Source organism: Melospiza melodia, chromosome 15, assembly GCF_035770615.1.
Source record: "Melospiza melodia melodia isolate bMelMel2 chromosome 15, bMelMel2.pri, whole genome shotgun sequence".
NCBI classification, from domain to species: Eukaryota; Metazoa; Chordata; class Aves; order Passeriformes; family Passerellidae; genus Melospiza; species Melospiza melodia.
In genome coordinates this window covers 5,426,032-5,440,435 of record NC_086208.1, presented here as the reverse complement: position 1 = coordinate 5,440,435, position 14,404 = coordinate 5,426,032, and the positions used below count along the sequence as shown (strand labels likewise).

General features: G+C 39.9%; 2 protein-coding genes across 8 annotated transcripts in view; both read right to left on the bottom strand.

Annotated features, from left to right (window-relative positions):
* DAPK2 (death associated protein kinase 2) overlaps nt 1-4,546 on the bottom strand; it is a 46,621-nt gene extending 42,075 nt beyond the window's left edge. The window contains exon 1 of the mRNA XM_063169517.1: nt 4,526-4,546. The gene's annotated coding sequence lies outside the window, so the exon portion shown is untranslated. The remainder of the gene's footprint in view (nt 1-4,525) is intronic.
* TBC1D2B (TBC1 domain family member 2B) overlaps nt 1-14,404 on the bottom strand; it is a 41,351-nt gene that overhangs the window by 9,118 nt on the left and 17,829 nt on the right. For 2 of the 7 annotated variants that reach the window (XM_063169508.1, XM_063169514.1), the window contains exons 6-13: nt 13,672-14,064; nt 12,257-12,367; nt 11,141-11,334; nt 9,756-10,250; nt 8,559-8,676; nt 7,711-7,896; nt 7,247-7,368; nt 812-4,760 (exon numbers count right to left, since the gene is read on the bottom strand). In XM_063169508.1, the coding sequence (XP_063025578.1) occupies nt 4,565-4,760; nt 7,247-7,368; nt 7,711-7,896; nt 8,559-8,676; nt 9,756-10,250; nt 11,141-11,334; nt 12,257-12,367; nt 13,672-14,064 (1,815 nt within the window). In that variant the 3' untranslated portion in view covers nt 812-4,564. Of the gene's footprint in view, nt 1-811; nt 4,761-7,246; nt 7,369-7,710; nt 7,897-8,558; nt 8,677-9,755; nt 10,251-11,140; nt 11,335-12,256; nt 12,368-13,671; nt 14,065-14,404 lie in introns of those variants that run through there. The other 5 variants (XM_063169509.1, XM_063169512.1, XM_063169513.1 and 2 more) reach the window with 5 other exon arrangements.

Below are 14,404 nucleotides of genomic sequence, written 5' to 3'. Positions count from 1 at the left end.
GGCTTAAAATTTTCAGCCTACAGCACACAAGGTCTTTAGGCCATAGCTGTGCTCTGCCTCAATTGCTGATCTCTATCCTGTTTTGCAATCCCTTTGAACAGATTTCCAGCTGTGCCAATATCTACTCCTATAACAGCTTGCCATTCTGTAGCAGAGCCAGAGGACAAGAACTGTGCACTATTCACCTCTGATACCAAAGACAGGCTTGGAAATGCAATTACAGTCATGTCCCAACTCTTCTTCCTTCCTCCCTTACACTTAGCTATGAAGTAACATGAAGTAGCTGAGGTATTCCCTCTTTAAGGGACTCAAGCAATTCCAAAGTGCAAAATCCATATCTGAAAGACAGATATTGAGACTTGATTTCCAAATTAATGGAGTACTTGGTGAAATTTTCAAAACAGCTGAAATTATTTATTTGACTACAAAAGACTGTGTCAGAACATCAGTACCAAGCCTCCTAGAAAAGCTTTTGGGGTGCCACGAGATATTATACAAATGTTTCCCAGAAAGTGTGTCAATTCAGAAAATTCCTGTGAACACTTATGCAAATTTTGTCTCCCCTCCTCTCTTCTCCCAAGAAATGAAGGACACCAATGACAAGTTTACCAGTTAGCATCACCTGCATGCAACATGTCTATGGTTCACATCTTCATGCTTCAAAGCCCAATTTACATGTATGTTCCTTTATAGAGATTCTCTCACACCTCATTATCAGACAAAAATGCAAGCTCTACCACTGGTTTATTCTGATGACACCTGCAGATATTTCCATCTGTATAGGAAAAAAAGAAGAAGAACCAGAGCAATCTATAAAGTAATAAACAATTTATTTTTTCTTTACATCAATTTTCTTGAAGATAACATCACTTATGTTTGTGATTCAAATTTCTTGTACCGCATATTGCTGATGTTTAACATGGCACTTAGGGGAACAGTCACTTAAACAGCTACACAATTCCATTAAATTAATCAATTTGCCATTTCTCAGTTACGTGTCTGAACATCCAACTCTGTCAAATTTAAGACCATTCATTCATTTCTGATGTTTTATAACTAAGAAAAGAAATCTTTCCCTTTCTGCTGAAATATCTTACCATCTTTACAAACATTGAAAGGAAGGGGAGACTCTCTCACAGAAGACACCAAAAGGGCAACAGAAAAATCCTTTTTATTGATTACATAGCAGGTAAAAAGAAGACCACCAAACAATGGGATAATACTGAATGATAACACTACCTGTAAACATGTACAGGTCAAGCTGAAATACTGTGCAGTTCCAATAACTAGAGGTGTAGTACACCAATTTTTTGCCTATTTGACAGAAGATGATAGACCCTTTTAAAAATAATAAAAAGTTTCCCCAGGAAGCCATGCACACATGAATAGAGATGAAGGAATATTCTGCACAATGCAACTCAGTGGTTTGGGTTACATCACATATTCTGGGAACCACACATGAGGAACTCTTTGCACGTTATGTGCAAGGCCTTGAAGTTAAAATATTTTTTGGCAGTTCTAATGTGCATGAACAGGTCACTTGCCTGCTGTCTGGCTGGCATGAATGGTAAACCTCATGTACCACCTCAGAAGTTCACACACAAGCACAAACTCTTGGGCTCTGTGCAGTTCAGCTTTGGCAGGCCACTGAGGCACGGTATTTTGGCCTGGTTTCATCAGGTTTAAATACTGCCTGTGTATCCTGCATGTGCCTAATGAGTTACTACTCTCCAAGGGAACCAGATTTAAGCACCACTAGAAAACTAAGTCACACAATGACATTTGCAAGAGCAAGCAAGGCAAGCTCCCCTGATGTTAGTTCCTGCTATACATCTCATTTTGGTTCGGCAGAGACTTCTAGTGGCCAGAGGTGAGAAGCCTCTGCAATTTTTTGACCTTTTAGCTCATCACTAAATCAGTAACAAGGCTTAACAAAATGAAGCCAACAGCTTGCTGGGGACTTGAGCATAACAGCATCGACTCATTTCTTATCTGCAAGCTGACAGAATACCCAGAGACAACACAATTTCCACAGGATTCCTGACATTCAGGGGTAACAGTCACTCCATGGCAGAAGAAACAGAGCTACTTAGCTTTACTGTACAACTGGAAACAACTTAATGGAATGAAACACAGCAACACATGTACACACTGAACCATCAGCACAACTCTAACAGAAATGGTCCTGTCATATTGCAGGTCATGTTTTGTCAGTGAAAGAACTTCCTGAACCGTTGCCTCAAGCTTAGCCTTATCTTCACAACCCAAACTCTCCAATGGAATAGTCTGAAAACATCTCTTCGAGTCATAGGACTAGTTCATAGTGAAGACTCAAAGCCAAAGAAAAATGGATTGTAGGAATAGGTTAAGTACATGTATCTAAATTCTTTACCTTAATATTTCACTTGTGGTCACTGAAAGGAAGATCTTCACCTTAAAAAAAATTCATTTAGCATTTGACAACATCATTAAAACAAACATACAAACAAAAAGCCTGCATTACATATTGATTTAGAGACCAGCTCTTTCAAAACCAAGACAGCATAACTAGAAAATTAGAAAACCTGGTCCCATTTTTGTATTCAAATACTGATTGTAAGTAGAAAAAGAATACAGTACATGCAATAATATCAAAACCCTGCCCTCCAGTACATAACCAAAAGTAACTAGGGAATTAGAAAAAAATCCCTAGCTACTGCCTACCACAGACAACATAGGGGACATCTCAGAAGACTAGTAACATACAAATCCAGATGATCACATCATCTGTTCCTTATTGGCAAGGATTTGCTGGCTAGGTAAAAAATTATGTGTCATACAGGAAGCATAGATTTTTATATCAAAAGTAGTCCTCTAAGTTACAATTTCACCTCTGATTAAATAGTTCCCTTCCATATAAACTAACTTATAATATGATTACTTGGAGAAGGCTACAACTACTTATCTAAAATAATTTTTTTTTAAAAGTGCTGTGAAACAGAAGCAGGATTTCTCTCTGCCCCCACTTAAGTTGACTAAAACAGTTACATGATTATACCAAATAAAGTACTACTACTTCTAGAAAAACAAACCAAAGGACAAAATACAAGCTTGATGCACTTCACTCTTCCCAATTATTAGTTTTCTTTTTTGCAAATTAACCACTTCCCCAGAGTTTGGTGATTTGCTGCATAGCATTTGAATCCTAGTTTTATCATGACACACTGTAGTCAATACAACATTCTGAAAATCCAACAGTTCAAGAAAAAACATTGCAAAAGTCCAGAGAATACCCAGCAAGAAAGAAACCCTCCTTCTCCAGAGAACCACTTATGAATACTGCTATAGTCACCAAAGCAGAGAAAATGGTCCCAAGTAACATTTCCACAGCAGAATCACTATAGCTCAACAGCCCAGATGTTGCTTCTTTCAGCTGTCTTGCAGGAAGTGCATCCAACACACAGTAAAGCTGAGTACATTAGGAGAATATTGCATTTTTCTGTTGAAAAAGGATCTTCAGTTCCCATGTGCATGTTGTGATCTTTAGGTTTCTTTTGACTGATTGATAAATATTTTATGAACCCAGTCACTACCACTATTCTACAATAGCTCTACAATCACTCAGAAAGAATGCTGTGTTTCTTCTTAAAGAGCAAGACTTCACCTTAGGTCTTAAAGAGGAAGAAGCATTAAAAGAAAAGGGGAAAAAACCAACAATAAAACCTCATAGAAACAAAAAGCCATAACAAAACAACCCTCCAACAAATATGCAAAAAATTAGCTCCTAAAGCATGGCACTCCTGTGACAAGCTCCATTCTTCCATAATATCTGGAGATTGGTTGTGACCTTTTTAAACCATTGAAATCAAAACAGTGAATACAAAAAAAATTTATTAAAGAGAGTTTGATCTATAAACCCTTTTCCATTAATGACAATTTATCAACACAGCTGCTCTGAAAAGTAGAAATGATGTTTGCTACCACTGTTTCAGTACACACTCAACAGGCAGTGACAGAAATAGGTACTTCTTTTACCTTTACTTTAGAGTACAAATATTCAAGGGTTCTGTTTGGTGATCCATTGCATGACACTTCAGGAAAAGACAAAGGAATCTTCATCCCATGGTTTTCTGGTTAGCTACCTCAAGAAAGGCTGGATGGAGTCAACCTGAATCCAAGAAATATGGATGTCCTCTCACATTGAGCCTGCACTATGAAAAACATGATTACACCAAAAAACCCCTAAACTCAGAATAACAATGAATGTAACAGAGCATGGACCTTTCTTATTGTTTCACATCCAGGCATTAATGGTGCACTGTGGGTAAACAACTGTCAATTCAGCTGATTGACTAAACTGAGACAGATATTAAGTGCTCTACAAATGATTCCAGGAACATAAATGTAAACAGAAGTGTTTGGCCTCCATACTAAGCGGTATTTCTGAAAGTGCTGGGATTTGGAAATCTGTCCCGCATATTTCCAAAAGCAACGAGTTTACATTCTGTTTCACAGGATTAATAAAGTGTTTTGGAGGTGAACTCACTTTGGTCATGATCCCAAAGGACAGTTTATATTAGCAGTTTCAGCTATCCTCCTCATCATCACTAATAAGGTCTCTCTTTTCTGCGCAGGTCTCTCTCTCTCGCAGGAAGTCCTCGCGGATGGCTTCCAGCTCTGTGAGCTCCAGGCGCACCTTGTCCAGGTGATAGGCCCTGCGGTTCCTGATCTGGCGTAAGGGAAAAGGGTTCAGGTCTCCAAAAGCAATAGCAGTCAGTTTCCTGCAAGATTACACAATAGTAGAAGACAATCATTCATATTTGGTGGGCTTTAAAACTTCATCCATATCAACTTTTATCATACGTGACATATCTCCAGTCTCTTTCACACTCAATAGGTCTCAGATGTTATCAATATTTCAATAAATTTCTATAAAGCATTCAGCCTTAAGGTTATTTCAAGAGATAGAATGTAATCAAACACTCAGGAGTTCTCCAAGCCACATGCAAACTCTGCTACAAAGATCACAGCCTTGAAATGCTGAGCAGAAGACATAAGCTTGGGTCATCAGAGCTTCCCTGGCTACACTTGGATACTCGTTACATCCAGCTACCCACACAGATTGGATCATTTCCTCCACAGAACCCACAGCAGCTCCTTCAATCCCAAACCACTCAGCTCTCCAGCTAACCAAGATAACCTGACAATCAGGAGACCAGATGAAGCCAGGGACAACACACACAAGGACAAGGATAATACAGAACATGGACAAGCCAAAGCTTCCAACACAGTGAGAATGCTCTGGGGGTTCTGCTGGCTGGAGCACAGAGATCTTTGGACCAGTGTCAAGTCAAACTTGTCAGGGCACAATGCAAAGCACCACAGAGGATCCAGCCCCCTTCCAGAGTCACACTGCACCATACCATCCTGCAGCCCCAGCAAACCCAGCAACTGCTCAGTCTAATCAGTCCAAAGAGACTGCATCCAACTACATCATTAATGCTGATCTACACCCAAAACCATCTTTGTTTTCTGAGGAAAAAAGGGGAACTGGAGTATTTAATTTATTCTATTTGAATTATCAGAAATAAATACTAAGAAAATTTCTTTGGACAGTTTATTTAATGGTAGGTTTGTATTTTTGAGTGACCAAGGAATGATTTCCTGCTATTTCTACACAGAAGATATTCCAGCAGCTTCTCTACCTGTGCACAACATGCCATGGCTCTGCACAAAAACCAGCTATGACATCTTGCAACTAGAATATAATTATGCACGTGTCTGTAGAGACCTTTCTCTTACTACAGTATTTGAACTTAGAAACTCTGTGCATGATTTTAACCATTCAGAACATCCATGAATTCTATACAAATAAATATTTCTGAATTTTTCCTCTACAACAGGATCATTTTTTGTCCATAACAAGAAAGGCCTCATTCTACGTGCTCCTGTACTGCTCAAATGTTGATGATGTAAAACTTGTACAAACATGGCAGAATAAGAAAACAGGCAGTTTGAATTCTGTCTTGTCAGTCCTAACAGGCAAATCCATATTCCCCAGGTGGCACTGCACTGCTTCCACTCTTAAAACCCCAAAAGGCAGAGCCTTACAGATCAGCACAGAGCATATTTGTATTCCAAACATCTTTGATGTACTGAATTCTGTCCTTCTGTCCTCACTTGAACTCCCCATCCCTCAACGATCCCTAATTAGTTCATTTTGTTAACACCAAACTCAGCAATTTTAGAAATCTTTAAAATAGGTTATTTCAGCACCAGAAAGTTTAGACAGGAGAATCAAGACGTCATTTACACAAGTGGAAAAAGAATGGAAAGCCAAAACTTCAACTCTGATTAAATATCAAAATTTTGTTTGGATTAGGTAAGAACAAAAAAAATTATTTTTTTTTCTCTCTGTGTCAATCCCAGCAATCCCTTTCAAGCACAAACTTATTCAACTTTAACTTCTCTCCAGGCAAAACTGAAACACAAGAAGTAAAAATAATAGTGCTCTTGCAGCAGAAGTCAAAGTGTAAGCCTCAATTTTTGTGAAATTCATCACATTAAAAAAAAGTCTCAGATTTCAATATACAGTTTTTCTCTAAATTGAAAATTAGTGAGCTTCAAAAGATGTGCAAAACATTTTCAGACATTAAACCAATCCCAATATGACTTCTTTTTAAGATTAACGTTCTGCTCTACAGTCTTGAAACTAGGAATCTAAAAACACTAGACCCTAATTTACAAACTCTAAGTCCTATGCAAGGATTGAAGACAAGAAAAGTATCTTATTTTTATTTATTCTCTGCTTCCAAGTATATCTTAAAACCAGCTGGAACTATGTGGCAAGAGCCTGTCCATTAACCATATGTAAGAGATTTAAGCTGTGGGGGACAGGGCTCACATCTTTCATGCTTGAGCCAGGATGTATTTTTATTTAACATAAAACATTTTAGTAACAAGTTACATCTGCAATGTAAAGGGAAACTTCATCTGTGGTTGAAATTCTGACCTGTTGCTACCATGATATAACACCTAAACAAGGCAATTTCCTTCACAAGCAAAAATTACTATTTAAGCCTACATCACTTCTGATTTGTCTCTGCTAGATAAAAGTGCTCATGACAAATCCTAGCAGTTGGTTGCATCTCTAGTTGCTTTATATAAGAATCAGGATCTGGATGAAAACTACACCAAAGCCACAAGACAGACATCTCCCATGGACCACTACAAGTCCCTCAGAGGCACCCCAGTGTGAGTTACCCACCTGGCATCAAGGATGGTGCGTGTGAAATAGCGAAGGTACTTGAAAATAGACATTGAATCTTGCAGCTTTAAGATTTCCTCTTCTTTGTACTTAAACAGTGCCAGGGCAAATCGGAATATTACCTGATAAGAGTACATATAATATTTGGTACTTTGTAAGTACAGAATACACTGAGTCTCATGACCATCTTTATAAACCCCCAACAAGAGTTCCTCATGCACAGGCTGCACTTAAGCCCTTCAGTCACATCTCTCTCTATCTCCTTTCCCTGCCCCAGCCCCTATTTCTAAAAGCTGGAAAATGTTTTGAATGGTTTTGCATAGTTCCTCCCTTGTTTTTTTCCAAGATGTCATTTTAACTAACAGGAGTTTTGCAAAGCAACCCTCATTTAGCCCTGCACTCAGTAACACCACAGTGCTTTGTTATCAGGTAACAAATGAACAAACTCAGCACAGTAAGTTCACCTTTGGTCCCTCATAGAGGAAGGAGTCCCAGATTTTGAAAAGGATGTCACTAACCACGCTGTCCACAAAAACCACAAGAAACCAGTTGAAAGTGATGAGAGTATAATCAACTTTATATTGTTCAAAATGAGAGTGTAGTCGTGGAAGCTTCTCACTCAATAAATCCTTAAATACTCGCTGATCAACCTAAAGAGATGACAAATAGAGTGTTACTGTTCCAATTGTACAGCACATCATTCAGAACAAGGCTGTTACCAATCTGTAAGTGCAAGTTTTTCCAGAGCTAACCAGGAAACCCAGGACTGTCTACCTCACACTTCCAAGCTAGATCCACTCAAAGCACAGACAGCTACCTCACTGCAGATTGCCCTTGTCTGCTTCTCAACCCAGCCCCAGTCTCACAAGGCTCCTCCCACACAAGTGGGGTGTTCCTAGTACTGGTCACCAGTGCTGCAGGAGCACAGGAGCAGAGAGAATGCTGGGCAAACACTTGGCTGGAGAAGGCAGCCTGGACCAGAGCATCACCTGGAAGCAGGAATGCTACAGTGGCTACTGCCCACTGCAAATGCATTCTCACCCCACCCTCCCCCAGAGCATCACCATTCCCCCAAATGTGAGGAAAGGAACGATAATACAGCGCAGGGTTGTGAAGCTATCAATGAGAAGGGGAGTTAAGGACTCCAAGGAGGACACTGAACAACTATTTCCATGAGTCCTTATCCAAACAAGGGTCCTTGTGTTTGGAACCCACCCTGGTGAACTCCATTCCCATCCCCTTCCAAGGAGGCCTATCAGACAGCTGCAGAGGAAAGCTGCTGACTGGCTGCAGTTTACAGCAGAGCACATACCTGGGATCCCAGCAGTGTCTTGGTATAATAATCACGAGGCATGAAAACTTCCACTATTGTTACCAGACACCAAAAAGCATCTTCCTGTTCCAAGTACAGAAGTGCAATTGCTACCAACCTGAAAACAGGGTTTATTTGGAGGAGAAGGTTATTAAAGATACAAACTATAGTAAGAACCATTACAGTATTTTTTCTGTTCAGCAGAGATAAATGTATTAACAGCAGAGCACTGAACAGCAAAACCTGATGAAGTTTAAGATGGGGCAAAGCCATGCCTTCTTAACCACATCAAGGATTTGTATTCAGCTAAGTAAGAAAACAGAAAAAGGCAAAACCTTGATCTAAGAATTTCTTGAAGTGTTGGTGTTGCCAATTTTAAGAGCCCTCTAAACACAGAGTCTAGTTTAGAAAGGAGATATTTATCCTAAGGGTGTTAGGTGGAGGTTTCCACATTACTACAACTGCTACCACCACCGCCTCACCACCTCTATTACACGACTCACTGCTTCTATTCTACTACTTCTTCAGTGCTCTTTCAAAAGACAAAGCTGCTCTAAGTTCAAAAGTCTATGCTAGTACATAAAATAGTGCACAAGTGGACATCTATAATACTACATCATGGGGATGAGACAGGGTGTTAGACCAACACACCTGCTTCAAGTAGCACCTTCGTTTACTACACATCTCCAAGTAGTAAAGTTATTCTGGCAAAGGCAACTGCAACAAATCAGATTTTTTTCTTAGCATTGTAACACAAGAATTGCCTTTAAATTCTGCAATTCTGATTGAAGACATTGGTGGAAAATGCTGAAATGTGTTGTCTTCACAATATGAAAAAAGCTTTCAAGCATTTTTTCTGCTTGCTTTAGAAGAAGAAAAATCTAACAAATTCTCACACAAAAAAGCAACACAATCCCCTACAAAGGACATGAAATCAGTAAAACTACATTTGAGTAGCTCATTTCTTAAGAGCTAATTCAGTTTTGATGCCAAGTTGATTTTACAAAATTTATTATGCAGGTCAACTGCTTTTTTCATTGGTTTAAAAAATGTGATAGTTATTTGTTTATTTTAAATTATGGGCATATAATCCTTAAGGCAAACTGTTGTTCAAAACCACATTGCTATACATGAGATATGAAAGGCTCATTAAGTGTTTCACTGCATAGTTATTAAGCAAGATAAGCAAAACCTTACCTGTTGAGCCCTTGGCAGTATCCTATATCAGGATTTCTCCAGGAAAATGCCAGCAGCACATTTCGCAGCTTCTGGATCCCTTCAGACGTGGGGGAGGAGTAATGTTTGTTGTTTGGCAAAGTCCTCAAGAGATCCAACTCAATCTGTTTGGATGCGGGATTTGGTTTTTCCAGAGCTTTTTGAAGCAAGATTTGGAAGTAGCCAGGTACTGCACTGTCCTTGAACTTTTTAACATGGAGATTGACACACCATTTCCACATCTTGGAGCGGTGCTCATGTGGGATTCCAGAGCGAATGAGGTTCTTCAGCTCCACACAGCGCATCATCTCTCTGTTCATTGTGCTAGCAAGATAGTTCTCCCATTTCACTCCTGTGGAGATCTCTCGATTTTCACTGAGTGAAAGTGATCTCAAGTCCAGAGCTCGTGATTTTGCTACTAGTTTCTCCTCATCATCATCCTCTGGGATAGTCTGAAAACCATATATATCATATTCACTGTAATGGAGAGGAAGAAAAAAGGTTTTAAAAATATGTTCAGTAGCCCAGAAGCTCTCAAGTTCCCACCACAAAGTTATTTCAAAGCCACTTTCCATAGCTCTCAAGTTCTTCTTATTAAACATTTTTCTGAAGTATATTCTTTATTTAACAATTACTTGTACAATTCCATATACAAAAGACTTGGTGCCCATGTTCCTGTATATATTGCTACACAAATTAAGCAATTTATTTAACAACATGGTTGAGTTGGAATGTACCCATCTCCTCAGCAGCTCACATTCAGCAGCTGTAGGGCAATATTTTTGTCTAAGTTTGATATTGCATCTCAAATAATGAATTGCCAGTGAAACTTCCCAGTGGGACAATTTCTGACTCCCTGGCAGAGACTGTCATTGCCAAAGCCCCGACAGTCCCTGCTCAGCTCCTGCTCACCCCACACTCACAGCCAGGCCAGGGCTCCTCACAGCTTCCACCCCTCAGCAGAGTCTCAGGCTCCATAGAACACTGTATTCAAGGCACACAGACACAGCCTGGGCTGTGCCACGGTGCCAATCCCAGGGCTTTAACCCTTGCCAGTCCAAGTCTTCACAGCCCTCCTCCTCCTCCCGAGTCCTCACTGTGTCTCCCAGTGTCCCTTACCTGGTGCCACCAGGCTTGTGGCTCCATCTTCCAGATTAGACCACCCACACCTCAATCTGCATCTCGACCTGCACCAGATCCTCCCCAAGACAATGTTTCTATACAGCTAAAAGGATTTCAAGACTATTCCATGATTAATGAAGAGAAATGCAATAAATAACCCAAACCTGCAAATATATTCTCACTGTGTTTTCCAGTGTTATAACAGAGCCCACTGGCCAAGACACACACACATTTAATTTAACTACCTGACCAGGTGGGGTTTGAAAAATGCTTGTTCTGGTTGTTCATTAGGTTCTGCTTTCAAGGCATCTTCCAGTAACTGTGTGATAACCTCACTAGCAGGACTTTGATCCTCAGAGCAAACAGGAGTTTTCATTTCTTGAAGCAAGATCAAGTATTTACTTTCAATCTGGCAGAGTTTGGCTTCTAAGCTGGTATACTGCAGAAAACAATACATGATACAAATCTTCAGACACTTTGTACTACACCTCTTTTAAAACCTGCCTCAATGCTATTCTCTTGGTTTATGCTGCTTAGAAACATCTAAGTCAAGAACAGCCAGTTTAACTTTCCCATTTTTGTAACATAGGGCAGCATAGTAAACCAGATATTTTCCACCACACATATTTTTGCATATGGAAATTCTGAGCAAACCTTAATTATCACTGCATTGTATGAAATACTTTAAAAGAACAAATTGGTTGCATTTTAGCAGCTTTAGCCTGTGCATGTTTGAACAAGGACAACTCAAGTGGCATAAGAGTTAGGTAATAGCATGTAAGAACTATAAGCACACACCTTTATGCCAAAAATACATTTAAGCATGGCCACCGAGTGCATGGCTTCCAAACAACTAAAAGCAAAGCCTACTGAACCAGCTACAGGTATCTAACCTTAGTTACAGATGAGTGCATCTTCCCTAACCCAAGCACTGGAAATCTTTATTATTTACCTGCAACATCTCTACACTCACATTCATGCAGACAGAAATGACATTCACCATACCACAGTCATCCTTTGTGCTCAGGAGAAAGCTTGATAGTAACCTACCAATCCTTACACATCCTGTCACTGACCTTTAAAAAAAATCATTACAGCCTTTATTCTGAGAAAACAATGTTTTCAGACATGTACATGCCTTTGTTCATAAGTTATCAAAATGATCCACTGGGTCACACAATTTTAAAAACAATTACTTCCTTCAAGAGCCCATTCAGAAATATTGGTCTGTAAGGACTGAAAGGCTTTTTTTTTTTTAAGCTATCATATTTAATACATTTAAATGGCTCCATTTCCTGGGTAGATTTATGGATAAAGTATGGAAAACTGCTTTAGACATTGCCAAGTGAGAACATGCTGACCTTTGCCTGCCATTCTCTCTCTCTTGCTTCTGCATTTCTTCGTAGAGTAGAAAGTTCTAAAATCTCCTTATTTAAAAATTTATTCTGGGTCTTATAACCCTGAAGATTGTCCTGTTGATAAAAAAAAACGAAGTGGATTATGCTTGTCAGATAAAGATCACCTTAGAGCATAGAAACAGCAGCTACTAATAGGATTTTAATTAAAAATATCAGGCACAAATCAAATATTATTTTCGGACTTCATGAAAACAAAACACACATGCCAAATATGAGCACAGGGTGGTGCTGTGCCCCACCTGCATCCCTCCCAGGGCTCCACTGCCTGCAGAAGGCAGCTGGCTGCTGTCAGGGGACAGGCAGGGAGAGCAGGCACACGCAGGCTGAGCCCATCCCAGAGGCCACAGCAACGCAAAAAAAAGGGATGAACGTCCCTTGGGTTTTCACCACCCTCAGCAGCCCTCATTAACAGAAAAAGTTTCATGTCTGCCTCCTAGAAAGATAAATCCTTAACAATGACTTTGCCTGCCTAATCCACTCAGATCCTGGCTGCAAACACTGCCTCTGAAAGCTGAGCCTGTGGGATGAGGCTGGTACCTCCCACAGCCACAGACTCTCACGCTCCCCAGCATCCACGAGCCCTGACTGCTTTCTGCCAAGACCACTGACTTCTGGCTTCAACTTCATTTACTAAAACTTACCAGGCTCACATAATAAGAAAGAAAACTATATATGTTTAAGCATATTTTAAGCAACTTATTTATATTCCAAATGCTTTGGAACATTAATCAATTTGAAATACAAATTTACACAAAGGCAAGAAAGCCTTTTTAGAGCAAAGGGGATAACTTCAGTAACTTCATTAAGAACTTGTGACACATTCTGAGAGGTATGTTACAGAATAAAAATAAAGCATTAGTAGGAGCTGTAGCAGCTTTAGAAAAACAGGTTCTTATACTCCTCCCTCTTTTTTGGGCTCCTCAGAGCTTCCTGTTGCTTTTCCACATGCTCTTTGTTGCCCACTAGCTGGCAACCTAGCTCACACCAAAGCCTCAGGCAGTTAGGGTTATATTTAAAATAAAAAAACCAAAGCAAGCTTTCTTTTTGTTTGTATTTTCCATGCTTGTATTTTCCTTTTACCCTTAATCCTTCCTGCTCCTTTCATTATTTCTTACATTTCTTCTGCTCCACAGCAATGATTAACTGACTGAAAGTATAGCCCTGCACTAGAGATGGCCCAAAGGAAGTAAGTTCTAGTTAGATTGTCACATAACAGCTCCAAGTGAGGTTCCAAGCTGAGAAAGCCTCCATTGATGAGTGTCCTAGGGAGCTGCTGCAGTGATCTCAAACAGTACAGCAGACTAAAAAGTGCTTTTACAGACAGAAGAAATGCATCAAGACAGAGACAGTGCTCTTACTTTTAGTCTGTCCAGTTCCTGTAGCTCCTTATTAGTACAGGTGGCCGTGGGGGAATTTATTGCTCCACTTTGAGAGGATGTGCTGTCCTCACATTCGCTGAGCTGACGAGAGAGCTTCATGATGACTTCATCTTTAGCTTGAATAGTTTCCATCAACATTCCCAGCCGTTCATTGAGTTCTCCAACTTTACACTTCAAATTCTTGACTTCCTGCTGGAGACTATCTTTTTCCAGATTTAGCTTTTCAAGTTGATTATTGAGGCCCAAAATCTGGTCATCTTTTTGGTGCAACAGCTCTAATGTATCTTTGGGAACCCCCTCACAAAGGCGGCTTGCAAAGTATTTGTCATATTGGGAAGATCGGACTGTTTGCTGCAGAAGTCGAACAAGTTCCTGAGAATTACAAAACAACAGCAAAAAAACCTGATGACATTTTAAGTTTCTAAATTTTATAGCTTAGAAATCTAAGGTCAAACAAAATAAAGTTTCTGCCATGGGTTAAGACCTCATGCTGGGGTTTTAAAGAGAAGAAGAAACACTTTACAACATGATTTCTAGCAGGCTAACACCTTACAATGACTGGCCTACAGAGATGGCTTCAGCATCCTTCACTGAGCTAAGGATCCTGCCTGAAATAGCTGCAACAGGTTAAGGAAAAGGAGTGAACAGCTGTGGCCCAGCAGCTGTTGGAAGCTGAAAAAAGCCTTGCTTGCAAGAGAGGTATCCTGTTGTA